This window comes from Aptenodytes patagonicus, chromosome 2, assembly GCF_965638725.1.
Source record: "Aptenodytes patagonicus chromosome 2, bAptPat1.pri.cur, whole genome shotgun sequence".
Taxonomy (NCBI): Eukaryota; Metazoa; Chordata; class Aves; order Sphenisciformes; family Spheniscidae; genus Aptenodytes; species Aptenodytes patagonicus.
In genome coordinates, this window is record NC_134950.1 from 139072262 (window position 1) to 139086918 (window position 14657).

The window sequence follows — 14657 nt, forward strand, 5'->3', positions numbered from 1 at the left end:
TGGTTTCTACAGTTAATAGAAACTTTGTAAAGTAAACCGATTAAACTGTGGAACACGTAAGCCTTGGGAAAGAGTTGAACTAGTTGATACCTCCCTGGAGATACCAGCTCAGGTCCTGTAAGACCCACCATGTTTGTGTAGCATCCCTGCTGGATATGAGACCTGCCTTTCCCTGCCCAAGAGCTCAGCACGGCTATATCCCTACCTTCTTTTGAAGTAGTTTCTGCTTTTTAAACTTGAAGTGTTATCTTGAAATTAATCCAATGTAGGCAACTAATATGCTATACTGAAAAGGTAGTAAATTCAAAATAGATCTTTAAAGAATGCAGTTCCATTTTGAAAACCTTTAAGATGCTTAAGAAAAACACCTGTATTTCTCTAGTATCCTGATAGTAAAAAAAAAAAAACAACCAACCAAAAAAACCCCTGTGAAAGTTAGATTAGAGCTTAGAAAAGAATGTTGTTTGTTTTCTGATTTAATTAAATATTTTAAATATGCAGTTAGAACATTGTGTTCTGATGTGTTCTGGCGTATTGGTTTCACTGTGCTTTGAAAAGAAATAATTTTCATGTCACTAAATATAGAAATAGTGGAATTCAATAGTAATAGAGGCTAACTAAGAAAAACCTTTGTTAGCCTGTATTTTTGTGTGCTTAACACATAAAAATGAGATACTAAAAACTGGCAGTCTAAAATAACACACTATGGAAGAAGTGGAATTTTGGGGTTTTTTTATTTGTTCCTTTGCAGGTGCACTTGGATATTTCAGAAAATATTTCTTTCAGCATTGGGATGGAAGAAATAACTAGGATCAAGAAATTTGCAAGGGAAGTGAAAAAGAAAAATATTTTGGTTTATGGTCTCCTTATCCAATATAAGGTATGTAATTCTTTTTCTATGTGCAAATTATCTTCTTTTGTGATTTATATGATTAATGATAGAATCTTCATTTAAAACAAAATCAAAGAGAAATAAATGGCATCGAAAAGACTTTTCGGGAAGATTTTTGCCTGTTCTTGTCCAAAATTCAGAAGAGCCTGTAGTTATCGGCAAAAATGTAAGTATTTTGATTAGAGAGGAATAGATGGTAAATGTTTTTTAGAAGCATGCAAAAATGTCAGGGCCGTTTTTCTTTTTGCTTTTCTGCTTTGAAAATTGCTTTTTGCAGCATTAAAAAAAGTAAAAAATAGTAAAAATACATTTGATCAGCGGTTCTGCAGAATTTTACATTCCTTGTCAAAACAGTGTTTGGTATTCAGGTGACAGAAAGGGCATGCCATATAGGTGTTGAAACAAACAGTTTGCAATAGCAAAACACGTCTGCAAAACAAACACATCTGCAATAGCAGCAAGTTGCCTCAGCTGGAGGCAGAAAGGGTTAGCACTCCAGCATCCTTTGTACTCACAAAAGCTATGTAAAATAAGCCATTTTGCCTGGGAAACATGTTCTGCCAACCAGAAAAGTGGGCTGCCTTGCCTCCAGTGCAGATATAGTCTTTGCAGCTTCTTAACTTAGTCAACAGTGGAGGAAGTAAGATACTCAGTGGAAATTTTAATAAAGAATAATAAATGTAATCTCAACTGATTTTTTTTTTTAGGTTGAGTTGGGTGTTTGGGTTTATATGTAATTGATTAAAGATGGCTATGGTTATATATCTTTTTCTGGTATGCCAAAGACTTGATTTTCCCTCCAAGTTCTATGGCTTTATGAAGAGCTACGAGTATCATACCTATCAGTTTATGCCTTTACAGACTTCACATGCCAACAGAATATGAATAATGCTATTATGACATTAGTTTGTCTCTTGTCCGTACAACATACAAGGGCATACAACTATTGTCAATCTTCTTTCTGGTACTATCAAACCCCATTTTTTTCCAGGGTGAATTCTGGCTTCCTTTGCTAAAAATAATTTGAATAACTGTTGAAATATAGCTCTAAGAGGCACCTTATAATGGTAAAAAGTAACATTGCAAATATTGCTTTAGTGTAAGTACAGTTTTTTCCTGTTAAAACTTCATTGGGTATATATATGATTTTATATGCAAATGGATCAAATATACATACGTGGATAACAACAGTTAGTAAAGCTGACTGGAAAAAAGGAAAAACTTTTATAATCTTCAGCGGATTTTTGTGACCATGGCACCAAAACATTTTATCAATAACAGGCATGTATAACAACAATGTGAGATCTGAATGGAAATTCTTGATCCTTGGTGGTAAGAGAATTGCAGCAGAATGCTGCCTCCATTTTTTTAAAATAAAAAGCTAGAATGATTATGTAAGACCACTGCAGGCAGAGTTGTCATTTATTAGCATGGAAAAAGTATTACATAGAGTAAAACACTTTGCAAAGTAAGTAAACTACTTCTAGCTATCTTGTTTTAAAATGGCTTTAAAACATCTCCTGCTCACAAAGACGGGGATATAGTCCTGAGTTCCTGCTTGTCAGTGTTTTGATAGATGACTAACAAGTAGTTTATACAGCTCATGTGTACATATGTGATATATGTATCAAGTTTTATTTTGGCTGCAGATCTACAAAGAATGTAATTGTTTCTAGGTGAAGACCTATGGAAAGTCTTGACATATGAATCTAGAAATGATGTAACCCAAACTTTATTGCTGGTCTGGGGGAGAGTGAGAGGGGGGGCACTGTGAACAAAAGCAATTGAAGTGAAAAGACATCTTTAAAACAGTTTCTTTTTTTTAAATTCCAAAGCATGATTTGAGAATCACCAAGGTATTTTACTTTTAGTACAACCCACTAGCTAATAGGTGAATCCATAGGTGAATTCCATGCTTGAGGATAGAAAGGTGAATTTCATACAGGCATGATGAGGGGTCCAGACGAAGTGGAAACACAAAAAGCACCTGCTGCTATAATGCAGGATACTCAGCCTATTGTCGCAATAACTTCTGTCAGTATCCACTTTCCAGAAGTCTGTGAAAGCTATAGTTTATTTCGGGAAAAGTGATGACATTATTTCACGGAGCTTCCCTGTAGCTGACAGGTTTATATCATCACTACCAGACATGCGTGGTTGATACACACAGGTTTACTAAATCAAAAGCAGGGATAAAATGTAAGGGACGAGGAATTTATTGAGACACATGACCATGGTAATACTGAGGTGAAATTATTTTACGTTTAGAAGGGTTATATGATTAAGTGGGTGTCATGATATGTTGATATAAAAGAAGATGGGGGCACTCTTTAAGATTCTGCATTAGAAAAGTAAATTTTTTGAAAAAATATTGTTTGAGAGATATAATTGTTTTTTATGTTTTGGAAATGGAAGTGAAAGGCTTTTGGAACCTAGGAGTACATTTTTGACAGTATTGGGGGAGATGTGAAGCGCTAAGATAAAGTATAAGTCTTCATTTTCATTTCTTAAATGCAGTGTTTATTTGGTATTTAGAAAAAGCTATCAAGTACTTCTATGAATATTTGATACTCCAAGAAGCTAATCAGGAAAATTAAAAGAAAAGGCTTTAATGTGCTTTATAGATGACCTGCTTTGTACCTTCCATTTGCTCAAAATGAGTGCATGTTCGCGGCTTGTACACAAATAGTTATTTCTCTCATAAACATCATGCATGGAATTCCAAGTTACTGATATTGATACAAAGATTGGATCCACTTCATAACAGCTCTAGTTTGCATCCTGAAAATATTGTTGATTTAAATTTCACTTATGAAAATATTTTTAAAGACAGTTCTTTTCTAAAACAGTTCCTCAATGTTAGAAATGGTTTACATATTCAAAACACAGAGTGGAAAAGAGTATTCAGTAAACTCCAGAGTCTGAACTTGTGGAGTTAGCTTTTGGGGGTTTTTCAGATGAGTTGAAGGAAATAGCTGATAAGCAAGGTGAATTAAAAATAGGGAGAAAAATCCAGTTTTTATAGAAGATATAACTGGCATATGTTGATGACAATGTTAGTAAAATTCCAACTGTTTTGATTTAATGAGTACTTTACCTTGAAAATAGCAATGACTGGTATGGTGGTATTATATATGAGAATAAGATTTTTTTTTTAATAGTAGTTAGTCTAGTAGGGTGTAATGCAGAACAGCCAATTCTGAATATTAGGAGGAAAAGCTATAAAAAGAAGCCAAGTTATTCTTAAATAAACAAAATTTTACTTAAAAGGAGTGTTAAGAGTTGCTAAGAAACCAAAGAATATAAAAGGTAATGTCAAGACATTGCATCCATGCAGGGCTAGAAATATATTAATCTTAAAAGCATTGGTTTATGTCATTCAAACTACAAGACTTGGGAGGGAACCTCAGCTGCATGTGGTAGTTATTTGTTGATCTGTGTTCTGAGCAATGCAATAATACTGAACTTGGGCCTTGATCTCGCAAACACATGCATTATTGTCTTTAAACATATCCTAGGTAGTTAATGGTTTTATACTTAAATATGACAGTAATGTTTTTTTTTTTAAAAATACTGTTTTCTCTATTTACTGCTATTCTCCCTTTTAAAATAATAATGTCCTATGACTGAATTACAAAAAATAGTCAACACACATAAAAAGAAAATATAAGCAGCACTTCCTAATATGGGAGCGCAAATTCAGAAGCTTGTAAAGGTTGCAGTAATAAAATCTTGGTCTAGAAGTTTCAGTAATAACTTTGTTACTTTTCACAAAGAATGAAAAGGAAAAATTATAATCCAAACTAAAGCGTGCATGGATGGACATAGGAAGCCACAGAAAGCTTTAAAATACGAAAGTAATACTAATATATCTTGGTTATAGAACTATATTAATTTTAAATAATCCTACTTGAGAGAGGCACTGACAGAACGTTGGGTCAGAACAGCAAATATGTGCTAAGGCTTGCCTGGGGTAAGGTGGCCCCAAATACTTTTGCCTCTGAAACCGCTATTTGATTAAGATAAAGGAACTATTCACTGACAGTCAGAAAAATCAGTCCATACACTAAAAAGAGACAAATGATGCAATAGAATAATTGTTATGAAGCTGCTTGAAACTAAAAGGAAACTGAACTGTGGGTGATTTCTTATGCAAACATACTGGACATTTATTGTAGTCTTTAAGACTTTTTGAAGACAAGAGGTCTATCTACAGTACTTGATGGCTCAAGAAATAGTGCTAGATATGTTTTCTGTCTAACTTGTTACACCAAAAAGGTAAACGTTTACAGTTTCTTTTTCATCAAAGACCCCTTAAAAATAGTATTATGTGCAAACATTAAGGCAGTTGTTCTCAAACCAGGGATCACAACCCCAAATAGGATCATCCAAGTGGCAAAGCAGAAGGTGGTTTGGCAACTAGTGGTGAGATAATAAGCCTGAAGGGCAAATGAAGTAAAATCACAAACTCAAAGTTTGGTAACTTGTTGAAAACAAATGAGCCATGCCCTACATGACCCCTGCATGCTTCTTAATTCATTTAATAATCAGCATAGGATTGGTCAAATGATTGCAATCTGATTAGAATGATTGGGATGCTGCCTGGAGGCCTCTCTTTTCTCAAGATGACACTTTTCTTATTTCAGCTGCAATGACATAATAGATTGTAATGAATCTGGAAACCTACATCTATTCATAGAAGTCCTTAAGGCCAAGTAATTACTGTTTAGTATTTTCAAGAGCCAGAAACTGAACTTCTAAGTAGCATGATCCTACAGACTATTCACTCTTTCATCAAGGAAAATTGGGCAAATGAGTAATAAGCCAGAGTGATCTTGCTTGCACAGTGTGGGACAGAGAGGGAAACCAAATCCAGTTTGAAACTTTCTACATGAATAACCTCATAGAAATCAGCATCTGTAAGCTTATTAATACAAAGGCCTAGCAAGTAATTCACCAATAAAATCAGAGATTGATATTTATGGAGGCTGGACACTATTTTATCCTTAATTATTACTACTGTCTGCAATCAGTCATGACTGCATATTTTGCAATAGGTAGAACTGACATGAAAAAGGCTTATAAACATTGACTTCTAAAATAAAACTACAAATAACCCTTGATGGAATTTTCAGTGAATGAAAGATACAGAACTGAGGGCTCTATTAACTTGATACTCAAGAAATCAAACATAAAACTGTCCTTTTCCCTTGGGAATGGCTCACACAAAAATAGTAAGATTACTCGTAAAGGACAACATTCTGAATAGGCCATATCGCCTTTTATTGCCCCCAAAAGATGGTGGTAGAATTTATGGAATAAAGTGTTTATAGGTGATATTTTGCATATATCGGTTTTCAGCTCTTCAGTAATTTCAGTAATATTTAGCTTATCTTCATATTTGAATTTTGCAGTTGGGTGGAGATTATTTGAAGCAGATTTATTTGCTTTGGTGAAAAAGATTATACTTTCATGGAGAAGAATCATTGTGCTCCATCAGTATTTTCACACACATGAACAATTACAGATAACTTTCTGACCCACCTTGATAGTTTTGTCTTTGATTTTCTTTTGAAATCTCCAACAGCTCATCGTTCATTTGTATATTTTACTGTGTGAATGTGTGGAAATCTTAACAGGCTTTGTTCAGAAAGTGTATGATCAAAAACATTGGTCCATCTGGTTGATTTGATCATCAGAATTTTTTGTCTGTCAGACTTGCTCACATGAAAGCACATTTACAGGAACTTCTGAATATAGCACAGTTTTTAAATATAGATTTAGTCATACTGTTTGTAATAACTGCCTGTTAGCACAACATATTTCTATAATTTTTCATGTTAGTAGTAAAATTGTTGGAGAGTTCTCTTAAGATTTCTGTCAGTGAAATATTTATATTACTTAACTATAGAAAATCAGTTCTAAATTTCATGTTTTAAAGACAGAAAGCTGAGTAGTTCCAAGGAAATACTTCTATGTGTGAATATTTTTTCTGCTGTGTAATATATACAGAAATAATAAACCAGCTAAGTGGCTTTTTATTTTGAACTGAAATCTGTTTGACCAAACCAGCCTTCTGCATCTGTTTTGTACCATTCAAAGCATGTCAAGAAATTAAAAAAGGTCACGTCTCTGGAACATTAGTCAATTAAGAAATATATTAATTCCGAGTTTACCAAAATGTTAGTTAAACTTTGGTCTTTGAGTCAGGAAAGGTCATAAACATTTGAGTGTTAAATTATTTAACACAAAACATGGAAATCTCACTTTTGCTTAAAATGCTCTGGTGCATACTGTTGTGGGAAGCACAGCTGCTGCCTGTACTGCTGCTGATTTTAGTAGATATCCTGAAGCCTGATGCTGGATCATATTGATCAACAAATTGTGATTGTTATTCTTTTTTTCAGGGTTTTAGTGTGTCTACCTTGAATGCATGCATATGTGCTCTTATATTTGCTTGCTCATTTTCTCTTGCTGTCTTTCTCTCTGTTGTTCTCTCTCCCTTGCCTTGCCTTGTTTCCCTTCAAGTCTTCCTCCTCTTGTAGCCAAAACAGGTAATAAATTAGTGATTTATTACAACTGTGCAACTTCACTAAAGGCACTCAAATGCCTCAAAATTGCTCAATTTGTCTCTGCTATTACAGCTTCTAGGAGTTTAACAAGCTGCACAGAAAATGATGAGGTTAATGTTTTATGCCTTTTACACATGACTGTTTTAGACTTATTTCAGCTGTTGAACTTATAATTGGAGAAATCAGAGTTCTCCCATCACCTTGTCAGCCAAAATGATTAAGGCATGTAGACTTATCATAAAAGTCATGTCTTCATAAAATGGTCTTTAAACTGCCTTGCTTTTATAGCCCGGTTCAGCCATTCTGGCAATGTTAGTGAATAAAGGTTGCCAGTTGTTTTCTTTGTGGATATTTTAGTTGTATATAATATATTACTCTAAAATAGCTTAACAGTATGGACTATTTTGGGGAACAAGTGGATTCAAAAGGTGAAATGCTGAGCGCTCTAGAGGAAGGGAAAATATGTAATATACAATATAGCAACTTAGAGAAGTGTGTATTTATTAATTGTGCTAGATACTTTAATGTGATAGGAAATGAACATTGAATTGGCACCATTTACAAAACCAAATGCTGTGAGCATCAAATCTGAGTTTCATCTTCAAATCTGTTAGTATGAGTTAATCTGACTTTTTTTCCTGTCTTATGAAAGCTCTGATGTTGACCTGCTATCTCTTAGTGGAAATATATAAACATTTAAGATGATATTATTTTGACACAAAATTTTGTTTGCAAACAAACTGCTTTTGACTTTTTTCCATTGCTAGCTTGCCGAACAGAAACCTGTGAAGTCCATTGTATCTGTTTACGGACAGTTGCACTTTTGTATTTAGTGCTGCAATTCTCGACTTAAAGCAATGCTTGTACTCTTTTACTGTCTAAGTTGGGCATCAAAAATGAGTCTTCTCACCTTGCTTCTGTGCTGTTCCCTAGAGGCATCATTTAGCAGGTAACCAAAATACTCACCTATAGTACAGAGTACATCTGTTTTTTCTGGCTTAGCTCTGAATACATAAAACAATAAAAAAGAAGCCTACTAAAATTGTTTTGTGTGCTTAAGAGGCATTTTGAAATGTTAGCAGCTTGCTGCTGTGTTAATTTCCTAAGGATCTTTTGTATTTTGGATGCACTTTTTTAGCAAAAAAATATGGCTGAAATTTTTCAGATAACTTTTTCCAGTTTCCATGCAAAGTTTAGTTTTATAGGTGAAGTATGAACTCTGAAAATAGGAGTTTATAGAGTCAGTGCTAGCTTGGCTGGTAATGTAGATGTTGATCAGTATTTTACTGTAGAGTCATCTTCTCTGAAAGATGTGTTCTGTTGCCTTATAGGTTTTGTATTTAATCATATGGCAAAGATATGTAACATTTCCGTGGAATTTAGGGTTTCTACAGGCAAAGATCAGTAATTTCTGCTCCATTCATTTACATATCCAATGATAAAGGTATCAGTTGTGCTTTAATTTTTTTTTGTTACTGTGCCATGTAACTTCCTCCTTCAACCATATAACTTCCTCAGTTTGTAGAACATTTTTGTCATTGTATTGGACCAGGAAAACTTAGGAAGTTCTTTAGCCATTTAAACACAAGAAGAAATCCCTATCAAGCTGTACATTGTTAGTAACTGAAACCATTCTGTGGCTTTTGCTGCAGTCCTCAAGGAGGAGGACTAAGTAGCTCTTAAAATTTGTGCAGCAGAGGCAGTGGCCATCAAATCTATATTGGGAGTATTAATTTCCACTTTCGCCCTCTCCCACTATTTACAAGCAGGAGTCAAGTAATCCAGCCCCAGGCTGGCTTTGGGGGATTTCTTTACAAGGGTTGGAAGCAGTGCTTGAGGTTTCTGTTCGGATTTGAGATATTAAGCCCCAAATCTTATTTGTTGCTTATATCAGATTGTTCATATGAATAAAGTCATCCATTATGGAACATACCCAGTGCTGAAGTATGTAAAAATAATATGTGATATTACGCTTTATGGCAAAAGCCCTGTAATGTCAAGAATGAAAAATGCCCTTTACTCCCCAGCCTGTGCACAGCCTTCAGGTCCCAATGAACTTTTAAAAATTATTTGAGAAGATGGAAATAAAACATAACATGTTTTGGATTGACAATATCGGAAAATCAATAACTTTTGTAGTTTATTTAAAATAAAGTTCAATTTCTCAGCATAACTGATAGAAACAATAGGAAATTATAAACCTGCTTTTGCTACTCTAGATCTTTCCCACCATGTATTTTCTATTGTCTTCAAATGAGACTGCTTCTCTTTTTGATTCTGGGTTTTAAGAAATGTGAATTAATCCAGCCCCCGTTTACTTTCTTCTGTTATACTAGAGCTGTGTTTCTTGACTGCAATAGGATTTTTCTTTGAATGAAAGATGATGCATCCTTACATAGGATGAGTGAGAGCTTTCCTTTTCACACGTTATTATTTCTGCAACCAGTTAAGAATGCTTCTTTTAATACAACTAACAACACTCATAACCTTTGTTACATTCAAAAATGCAGTTAAAAATTGCTAAAGCGATAGCATTAAGAAAACAGAACTGGAAGAGAGCGTCTGACACTGACTTGAGTCCCCTGCTTCCTAGTCTTGCATACTTTTCATTAACCAGTCAAATGCTCTTCCAAAATGAGTTAGGTTTTTTCGCATCCCTCATTCTTACTGGAAGACCGGTTGTGTTTTGTCTCTTCCTGCATTCACAATGCAGTTATATCCTTCTCAGAATTATTTTTATAGAACAAAGAATTCAAGCTCTTCCATCCTCCCTTTGTGTGATATCCTGTCTATCCTAGTAGCTCCTTTGCGCACTTGAACATTTGAGATTTGTACAACTATGTCACTTACCTGTCTCATCTGGAAGTACCTGTTCTGATACATCCCAGGTTTGGGTTTCTTGGGGTGGCCTTTATCATGCTACAATGTATTACCATCAAAGATGGCCATAATGGATCAGATCAGAAGTTTATCTAGGCCATTATCTTGTATCCAACAGTAGCTGTAAGGAAATGCCTAGGAGAGCATCAGATCAGGGCAACCATATGTGACACCTCTAATTCTCTCCCTATGCTCAATTATTGTTAACTTAAGTATTTCCTCAGCCAGAGCTGTTCTTTATGGAAGTATTAGCCCTAATAGATTTCTGTTCCATGCTCTTGTCTAGTCCACTGAGGTCCATGTCAATTTTTAGCATCCACTGTGTCCCCCAGTGAACAACTTCATAGACTGGAAAACAAAGAGAGAGAGATGGTTCTTCACAAAATAGTGTCCTAATCATAAGGTCTTGCTTCTGAGCAATAATGGTCTGCTGAGATCCCATAATTTAAAATGTGAGATACACATACATTATTTTACATTCATTTATATTAAATTTCATTTATCATTTTATTGTCTAGTTACTCAGTTTATAATGGTCCTTCTGCATTTCGTTTTAGTCAGCCCTACCCTAATGAACTTTGTATCATAAGTAAACTCATATTATTGCTTACTAATTTTTCTAGTTCGTTTATGAATGTGTTGAACAACATAGATCCTATAACAGATCCCACCTGAACTGTGCGGGTTCTGTCCTGAGAACTGACCGTTTACTCCTACCCTCTCAAGTATTTGTCCATGTCAGGACTTCTGTCTTACATCATGGCACCTTAGTTTTCTTAAAAACCTTTGGCAGGGAATTTTGTTGAAATTCTTGGAAATCCCAGTAAATTTAATCAACTATCACCCACTCTTTTGAAGAAATCCAGTAAGATTGCAAAGTAAAACTTCAAAAGAAAGACACATTGATTCTACCATAATTTTTAACTTGCTGTCCGCTATTACTATCCAGTATTTCATTTTTTGTTAAATTGCCTGATACAGGCTTAAGGCTTTCTATTCTGTAGTTCTCTGTATCTTTCCAGATTTTTCTTGTTTTAAATTGGCAATTACTGCTGCCCAGTTGTGCCTACTAAGGCAATTTTTAAACTAGAGGTTATGCACTACCGTTAGGAGCTGAGCTTCAGAACTGTTGGGTGAATGCCGTATAGTCCTGAGGATTTGTTACATTCCTCTTTAATTTCTTCCATACCTTTTCTACAGTTAACTGCAATTTTACAGGTTATTTGGCTGTTAACAAAGAGGGGATCCAGCATGTGAATTTCCCCACATCAGTTCAGAGAATTAATTTAGTTTCCCTGCAATTAGCTGTGTCTTTCCTGAGCACTCACTGTACACATTGATCATCAGTTGGCCCTACAGACTCTCTGGCAGACTTCCTGCTTCTGGTGTGTATGAGGAAAGATTTACTATTGGTTTTGATTCTTTTTGCAAGTTCTCTTCAAAATCTTTTTTGTTTGTTTGCCTTACTGTGTTTTTATATTTACTGTGCCAAAATTTCTGATTCTATTTTTTTTATTTGGGCATGTCTGCATCTTTTTTTTGAAGGATGCCTTCTTGTTCTTACAACCTCTCTTATCCTGCTGTTTAACTATACTACACTCTTTCTGCCTTTACTCGAGCCTTCGAGTGCTTTGTGCTTTCAATATGGTCACCCTTAGTAGCTTCCGTATTTCCTGTGAGGATTTAATTCTCTTAGCTGCTCATTTACCTTATTTTTAACAAGTTTCCTCAATTTTTCATTATGTAGTTTCCATTTCTGTCCCTTTGGTGTTTTATGTTCAGTATATGTAATCCAGGCTCTCTTCCTTAGCTTTGATCCACTCTGTGACAGATCTGTATTCTAAATTCAAAATATAATACAAAACATTGTTTCTTCTTGTGTCCGTTTGATTTCCTTACTCTCTTCCCCACTCCCACATCTGCAGTTTGTTCTGTCTGTTTTCTCCCTCAGTCTGCAATGTTGCCCTCCTCTTTCTTGGCTTTTGATCCTGGCTCTTTCAGAAGCCAGGACCTTCATTCTTCTTGTAGGTCTAGCTGCACTACCTGATTCTTGTAAGATTTCTTATATTTTGACCTGTTTCTTTTCTGTTTGCTGAGACATGAAACCTATCTTTCAGTTCTGTTTCTCTCCTATTACCTTTTTTCTTTCTCTGCTTTGTCTTTATTGTCCTATGCTTCTGTGGATCTTCCTGCTCCTATTGTGGCCTGTCACTGTGGGATTGTTATTCAGCAGATGTTTGCAAATTCTGTCTTATCTAGGCAGGCTTTCTTCTTTCTTCAGCCACAACCTGAGGTACTAGCTGAATCTTCCCTTCTGAGATTTCTAGTACAATGTATTTCATGCAGACTGACTATTCTTCAGCTTCAATGTGTGTTTCTTTTTGCTGTGAGTATTGTTTTCAACTCATGCATATCTCTGTCTTTATAGAGAGATGACAGAGAAACATTCTCATGCAAGCTCCCTTGATGTCTATGAACAGCTCCTAGCATGCGCTCATACCCTTGTCAGCCATGGTTTCTCATCTAGCCATTTGCCTCGTGTTATCTGTTCAGTTACTGCATGCAAAGGTGCAAATAGGCCCTTGTTCCTTCAGCATTGCTTACCCATATTTGCACCAAGCGGCTCACAGACCTTGCTGCAAGCAGCATCTAATCCAATCAACCAACAAGCAAACAAATTCGCTTACAGCCAATAAATACGTGTTGTTTCTCTTCACCAAGGATAAGGCCAGAACAATCTCTGAGTGCATTCTGCTGCTTGCTTCTGGTTGCTGAGAGCTATTTACTTTATAACATTTAAAGATAATAGGAGCAAATCTTGTGGCAACTTCATCTCGCTAACATTAAGTCTCTAAACATTTCTGGTGGCTTTCATGTAAACATGTTTTGGAACACCTGGGTATGAAGATATGTTCATATCTCAAGATGGTGTGAGATGCATAGCGTTTGAAGTTAGATTAAACTCTACTGTGAAAATTCTCTTAAAACATGGAGATGCATGAATTTAGGATTAACAGAGGTAGAATAAGGTATTTTTATATTTTATAAAAAAAAATACTACATTCAGAGAGACATGTAGATCATAGGAAACCTCCATGGGTAGTGATTTTCATCTGAATTTTGTTGTGAAGTAATTTCTGAAAGTTATTTTCCTATCATATTCCTGGATTAAAAAAAAGGTGGAAAATGTCACCATTATAGAATTTCCAGCATTCACAGTCTGAACTAATTATATTTGATTTTAAAACATTCTTTGAGCTGTTGTTTTCCTAAGCCATTTTTTATTTATCCTCCTAAATAATATTTTAACTATATTCTAAGCCTTACAGTGTAATTTCCCACCAGCTCAGAAAAGTCATACTTTCTATTGAGAGGCAGAGCCCATTACTTCACAATGTGCTTAAATAAATCTGTTTGATTTATAACTGTTTTGATCTCTGAAGTTTCCACCAAGCAGAATCTTTAAAAAAAAAAAAAAAAAAAGGGATTGTTTACCTTTGAGTTTGATTCAACCTGTGTGGTACTGGCAGCAGTGTTGAATACTCATTTTTGGCAGATCCTCTGCCTTCAACTTTTTCCCTGACTCAGTTTTTCCATTCTCATGCAGATATGTGCTCAAGTATCTCTCACTTGTGTATTTAATTCCAGTGTTCTGTGCTTAAATTTATCAGACCAGGTATTGAATTTTGTAGGCAAAATTTTTAGCAAAACACCTGAGAGACAGAGATAATATATGATCTCTACTTAAACGACAGCAGTAAAATGAAGTATGCTTTGTAAGCCTGACTACACACAAACTTTTATGTCCACTCACTCCCTGAACTGTGCAATTTTAGAAGCTTCTCCCTGTCCTGTGAGATCTTTCATTATCCAAAATGAGGTAAAACGGCTTCAGAGCTTTCCTTTGACTAGATCAGATACCAGTTCCATAGTTCAGCTTTTCATTTTTGTCTTCAAAGCATGCTCTGTGCTTGCAGTGTTCAAGGCACAAAGATTAGTCTGTGGAATTATGGCATAACTGCCATTACGAGCTCATGGAGTTTATGAACCAAAATTGTTGGTGTTGTCAAAAGGGACAGCATGTGCCTTTTCCTCTGAAGTCGAGAGTAACCTTCCTCCCTCTTTTGATTCTGCTGTTGGAGGGAGAGGGGGTGTTAGTTCCTTCTGTAAAAAGTAAATTACTTCTTTCAATTACTTTACACTTCAGAGAGTGCCGAGGGAGCTGGCGGAGGAGCTTGCCAAGCCACTCTCCAACATTTATCAGCAGTCCTGGTTAACGGGGAAAGTCCCAGACAACCGGAGACTTGCCAATG

General features: G+C 35.4%; 1 protein-coding gene across 3 annotated transcripts in view; it reads left to right on the forward strand.

Annotated features, from left to right (window-relative positions):
• The window catches only part of CRPPA (CDP-L-ribitol pyrophosphorylase A), a 133871-nt gene that overhangs the window by 72666 nt on the left and 46548 nt on the right, over window positions 1–14657 (forward strand). For all 3 annotated transcript variants that reach the window (XM_076331398.1, XM_076331397.1, XM_076331399.1), the window contains one exon: window positions 752–880. In XM_076331398.1, the coding sequence (XP_076187513.1) occupies window positions 752–880 (129 nt within the window). The remainder of the gene's footprint in view (window positions 1–751; window positions 881–14657) is intronic.